The 6,631-nt window shown below is 41.8% G+C and overlaps 1 protein-coding gene across 1 annotated transcript; it reads right to left on the bottom strand.

Annotated features, from left to right (window-relative positions):
- Nucleotides 1-1,974: 1,974 nt before the first annotated feature.
- On the bottom strand, nucleotides 1,975-4,203 carry LOC117446611 (uncharacterized). Its single transcript, XM_034082907.2, has 3 exons — nucleotides 3,962-4,203; nucleotides 3,711-3,810; nucleotides 1,975-3,277 (listed from the first exon to the last, which is right to left on the bottom strand). Exons 1-3 carry the CDS (start codon nucleotides 4,188-4,190, stop codon nucleotides 2,059-2,061), a joined length of 1,548 nt encoding a protein of 515 aa, XP_033938798.1. The 5' UTR covers nucleotides 4,191-4,203; the 3' UTR covers nucleotides 1,975-2,058.
- Between the last annotated feature and the right edge of the window lie 2,428 nt (nucleotides 4,204-6,631).

Raw genomic sequence — 6,631 nt, 5'->3', positions numbered from 1 at the left:
TTTTTGTCAACTTTGATGTGGTCTAAAAAACATTTCCTCCATAAGTAGTTTGTTACTTTTTTGTTACAAGTTTGTTACGAGTTTGTTACAAGCTGGCTCTGCTTGTAACATAAGGACAACAGTTCCACGCCGGAGTTGCCCAAAACAATCATTTATTTATCCAACACAGTGGTTCCAACAACAATAAAACAGAACAGAGGAGCGGTGTCCTGCTGCACCGAGCAGGGCAGCTGAGAGAGAGCGAGAGCGTGTTCTGCAGCCCTCTTATATCCTGGAATCAGCGCCACAGGTGGGTTCCATCACTGCTGATTACAGTAAACACACAGGTTACAGCAGCACCACCGGGTGGACAACCACAGGGTTGTCACAATTGTTTTTTGAAAACAATTAAATTACATAGGCATCATTGGAAATATGAAAACATTTGACCTTTGGTGGATGCCTTTCTCACAGAAAACAATGCCAGATTATTGACTTGTAGTTTGTTGAACTTTTACGTTGATTTATGTGTGTGTTTATAGGCTTGGTGAGTCATGCTCCCATATTGGAGGTCTCCTCTACAAGGTGGAGATGATCGTCAGAGTCGGCGGAGCAAGAGATCCTGCCTGCACTGATTTACTCTGCACATGGAACGAGGCGAGCATGAAAGGTGTGCAACCAGCTCGAGTGGCCGACATCAACTTTTATGGTGATAAGCCCAAAGAGAAGGTGGTTGCCAACAACGCGCCAGCTCGTCGAGCAGACCCCCAACCCGTCTCCTCTGATGGATTTGAAGACTTCCTTGTTTCCCTTCTTGCTGCCTCCAACCCAGTCATGCCAGTTGGGCTCAGCCTCTTCGGTTCGACTTCTTCCAACTTCGCCCCAAAGAAAGCTGTTGTACCCTCACAGAAAGTCCCTCCAGGGCTGCGGTCCCTTTATAGAGATGTGGAGGGTTTCAAGTCCCTTGATGAGGTGTACAGTGCTGCCACACAAACTATGACACTTGACCAAAAAGATGTGGAGCATATCGGTAATGTCACCAAGCTGCAGTCCAAGTCTTTGGTGTGGTACGAGCAGAGGGCTGGTCGAATCACCTCATCCGTTTCCCACTCTGTTCTTCGCACCAGCACTACCATTTAAATTCCGTGAAATGAGTATAGAATAAATGAGCAAGGAGAAAGACAGTTGTCTAGACCATAATCTCGAGCTCAAGGTGTCACACCAGTACTACACCCAAACGCAACATTAGATGTATGTGACTGGTGCAAGCTATTGCGACTTCCTTGTGTGGCTGCCCACTGGGGGTCATGTATGCACAGTTTTCCCTGACAAGGAGTACACCCTAACTTCTGTGCCTGTTTTAACAGCATTTTGGGAAGGACATATTCGCCCTGAGCTGTTGTTCAGAAAGTTGGAACTGGGTACAAAGCAAACTGAACTTGGCAACAAGCAGGGTCATTGTTCGTGTGGCTCCGCAGATAGTGTACCCATGCTAGGGTGTGATGATGAGAAATGCACACACCAATGGTTCCACTGGGCTTGCGTTGGCATTACCAAGGAGCCTAGGTCCAAAACGTGGTACTGCGACAATTGCAAGTCGAGCAACACCAAGAGAAAGCGACAAAGGAGACAGTGAACGTTTCGACAGTGAACGTTCACTGTCTCCTTTGACGCTTTCTCTCTCATTTGGCACAATTCTGCCATGTTTTTGAAAGTATGTGTAGTATAGTTTTTCAATGTCATGTTTATGTTTATAAATGTGTGTTCATGTTATGTTTTATAAATAATTATATCCGAGAAGGATTATTAATTCTCATATTATTGTGGATCATTGTACTCCTTCATAAACCCAGATGAAATTACAATTGAAACGATATTGTTGGCAACATGTATTATTTATGGAACACAAAAAAATCCATTATAGTCTTATACAAAGACACCAGGTCAATATTTGAACAAAGACAATAATACGGAAAATATGGATGGAATCCTAGGTAAAGTATCACAGAATCAACATACAAAATATAACATGGTCAACTCTAAATGTAAGCATGTGAACTAGCAACTACACATACAAATTCATTCCTTGTATATAATCCCACCCCCAAGGTTAGTCAAAATTGCACATACCCCAACTATCTTATCTGCACTTGATTTGTCTACCTGATCTGCCTCATCCTTCAGAGATTTAATATGTCGAATCGGCAAAGTGCCTTGCAAAATAACAAAACGGTTTTTCATTAGGCCAATCACACGCTCAATATGAATTCTCACAGATGACAATTTCCTAGAGGATTCAAGGTCTTTGGCTAGTAATTGACTCTGCCCTTTAGTGAATGGTGTGAGCAGCTCTACACCAGCAATACCCGCAAACTCTTCCTTCATTGTAAACCCCCTATCCGCTAGAACTTGGTCACCCGGGTGATGGTCACATTTAGTCAAGAATCCGCTTTGATGTACTATTTCCACATCGCTCACCCTCCCACCCCAGGCATCAGACAGAAAACAAATGGCACCAAGTGGGTTACATCCAATAAGAAACTTCATAGTGGTGTGACGCTTATAATTTGACCAGACTTGGGCACGAGCTTTAAGGTTCCCTGGAGATTCAATGAACACTTCAAAACAATCTATGATACAAGTCAGTCTAGGGTACAGAGCCTTGAATGCAGGTGGCATATTAGAAAATATGCGCTCCCTCTCTGGCCAACTAACAACACGCTTCAGTTTCACAAAGGCTACATCCATCCACTTCCAAAAATGATCTATGAGCGTGCTCTGAGGGATGCCTACCTGGTCTGCCAAATACTCAAACTTCATGCCATGTTTCAACTTCACTATCATATAAAAAAACTGATCAATGTAGGGGATGGATGGGGTACCTTTGCATATCAACGAAACTAGCAAGAATTGAAAAGTGGCTAGAAAAATGGGCCAAGTTAGTCCGGTGTAATACTGAGACTTCTCATTGTTTTCAGCAACAGTGTTAGAAGACAGCCGGACAGAGTTGAGGGTGGCCCTAGCATGGTCCCTCTCAGCAAAAGCAGCATCTCTTTCCGCCCTGAGTGCAGAGATCTCATCAAAGAGCATCTGTTGAGGCACGGAAGGTGGAGACACTGAACTGGTCGACGGTTGAGGCGAATCAGGAGTAGGTTGATGCTGTGGAGGTTCGGAGGATGCAAGGGATGTGTCCTGCACTCCAACAGGGACTGCGTAAGCCACTCTGCACTTCTTTTTTGAGGGCCCATTTGCTTTGCCAAGCATCTTCTTGCCATGACGACACATAGCATTCGAGAACCTAATCCACACAAACATTACATATACCAGGGGTTAGGGTGGTGCGATTATGGCAAAAATCATAATCACGATTACGTAGTTGGGTCAATAATTGATATCACGATTATTAAATACGATTATTCATTGACTTAGAAAAATAAATGTATTGAACTTTAAAACAAATAATAATTTGAACAGTATCTTTTTAACTGTTGTTTACCCTGAACGTATAATTCAACTGAAAAACCAATACAAACATAAATTAAATAAATGCATTTATATTTATATATATCATTTATATAAAATACAATTAATTGCACAGCCCTACCAGGGGTGATAACTAACACCTACCCACAGCTGGTATGTTATTGTAAAATGGTATACTTCACATCTATCACAACAGTGTTCGATTTAGGCCAGGCATATCATCAGTATCTACATGAATTTTCGCAAACCTTCTCAGTTTCTGGCACTTGTCAGCCGTTGGTAGTTTCCCAGGCGTAACAAAATTGGTCGGGATGTAATCTGGATGGCCAAGCTCCTTGGAAGGCTGCCCTGAAAAACAGATAAGAGCAACCATGATGCTACCATGCTATGATTCTGCTGTAGAGGAAGGTAAACAGTAGTTTGGTCCAGTCCGGGCTAGCGGCGGACATCAGATTAATCATAAACATAGTAGTTGTTCTGAAATACAACTTCAACTTACCAGAAATGAAGTGTGCCGAGAAGATGTACACATATTGCACGGTGTCCTTGGGTTTCCACGGCTTGCGAGTGATGGGATCAACGCGAGCGCAAGCTCTCGCCCACTGGGCCCTCCGTCCTGGCTGTTTTTCATGACTGGGGAACTTGAAGAAAGAAAACTTGGATTTCCCATCACTATCTGTCATCCAATGATGATTTCTACAAGTCCCAGCACTACACCACTTCACCATCTTCAAAGTATTGTAACTAACAAGTAAGTAACACGGCGGAAACCCCTGCCTGGTTGCACCTCGCGTAAAATGGCAGCTACCGGAAGTACGGTGTCGCGGTCGGCCCAAAACCCGGATGTGTGTGTGAAAGAATAACGTTAGCTTAGCCAAGCTCCATTTAGAAAACAAGCATTTTAAAAGGGTTTTTTGCCTGCAGTCTGTCTGCAGACTTGTCAAAGTATTAATTCATGGTTTTTACTAACCGGTATCAGTATGTTGTTACTTCGGCATCATTTTGAAACTTGTATTACAATTAAATCACGGTCAAATATGTTCATCTTGTTGTAGTTGTAGCCCCCTTGCCTTGCCAGCGATTCTCTCTCTAGTTTAGCATACTCAGCCTGGTTGTTCCTGGCCCTAGAACCACGATTTAGTCGGGCCAGAAAAAAGGTGAAAAAGTAGCCCCGGGACAAAACTAGGCCAAGTGGAAACGCAACCAAAAACGGGCCCCGCACGCTTAAAGCGAGCTACCCGTTGCAGTGGAAACGCGCCATAGGTGAGTCCGTCGTTCTTATTATACAACCATGTTCAGGGTTCATACACTTTTTCACCAATGATTTTCAATGACCTTTACCTAATTTTCCATGACCAAAAAAAATTACCACTAAAAATGGTTTATTTTAACATGGAACAGGAAAATAAGGTCTGCATATGAAACATGTTGTGCCTATCTAAAACAAATCAAATAGTAGGCTTACTAGCTTCTACACGCTGAAGCAACTGTAGTCAGGGATGCAAACTCATCAGGTATGAAAAAGATGACAAGGATCCGAGCCCCCCGAAATATCGGCTTTAAAATGAGGAATAACAGGATGTTAGCCGTCAGAACAACTAAAGCAGCAGGTAATAATAACAGAAACACCAAAGAGTCACATCTAATAGAAATATATAAAAGCATTTATTTGAATTGTGTAGCAGTCAGTTTATAATTCTGGCAGCACTGTTGAGCATTTTGAAAATGTATTTTCATGCCTCTGTGCAAGGCTTAGTCTTTTTATCTGTATAGCCACTGGTGTAAAGTAACTAAGTTCATAAACTCAACAAGTACTATACCTGGGTACAATTTTGAGATACTTGTACTTTATTTAAGTATTTCAATGTTTTGCTACTTTGTACTTCTACTCCTCTACAGTTCAGAGGTACATGGTGTACTTTTGCTCCACTACATGTATTTAATACCTTTAGTTACTCTACAGATGTGGATGAATGATGTGAAATCTAATCAAGTGTTAAATCAGACTTTAGTTCCACCTGGAGTAAATCCACAAGCTACCCTGCAGAATACAAAGTCATTCAAACTAGCCGCACCTTTACCAGCTTTGAGAACACTTTCATGATCAATCATTATAAAAAATATCATATATATTATTCTGAAATGGACCAATCTGCACGACTACTTTTACTGTTGCTACTTTCACTATATTTTGATGAGAATACTTTTCTACTTTTACTTGAGGAACATTTTGAATGCAGGACTTTTACTGTGATAGAGTATTCCTACACTCTAGTACTTCTACTTTTATTAAGTACAAGATCTGAGTATATCTACTAAAGTACAAGACCTGAGTACTTCTACTTTTACTCAAGTAGAAGATCTGAGTACTATACTTTTATTAAGTACACGATCTGAGTACTTCTACTTTTACTCTAGCACAATATCTATACTTATGCCACCTCTCTTTATAGCCTATGAAAAAAACTATTAGAAAACGAAGGTTAAAGCTAACGTTAGCAGATAGTGACAATGTATGCTAGCTAGCTAGCTCAACGATTCCTTAAATAATATTGCGACAGAAAGACTTTTCAGTTCACATCACGCTCTGCCGCTCTGCTCTGAACACCTGAACGGCCCGTTCTAACAGCTGTTCACCAGCGGCTCAGTCTGTGCCACAGTGACTCCGCACAGTTAACGAACGCACCGTAGATAATGTAGCTGACCCTCATCCCGGAGCAGCAGAGTTCAGCCGACAGGCAGGAAGACTCGAGCACACAGCTCGCGCTTCATATATTAAAAAATAACACCATGCGCGTCATGATGGCACATAACAACTCGCGACCGCAGATTATTTCGGCGATTAGATAAACAGTAAATTATATATGACGCAATTTTAGTTACATTTCCATGACTTTTCCAAAACTTTGGGAAAAATATTGTTTTCCATAACTTTTCCAGGGCCTGGAATTTGCATTTTGAATTTCCATGACTTTTCCAGGTTTTCAATGACCGTACGAACTCTGCATGTTGTAGTCCGCTGTATAGAAAACTGTAGTTTCCATAGTTTCCCCACAGCAGCAGACGCACAAAATGACGTCCGCTGGTGCATCATAAACACGTCGGATAGTGAAAGTGCATTCGGATTCTCTAAAGTACCACAGTCTCTTCTCCTAAGTCCTTTTGAATT

The sequence above is a fragment of the Pseudochaenichthys georgianus genome, chromosome 5 (assembly GCF_902827115.2).
Source record: "Pseudochaenichthys georgianus chromosome 5, fPseGeo1.2, whole genome shotgun sequence".
NCBI lineage: Eukaryota > Metazoa > Chordata > Actinopteri > Perciformes > Channichthyidae > Pseudochaenichthys > Pseudochaenichthys georgianus.
This window is presented reverse-complemented; position numbering and strand designations above follow the sequence as displayed.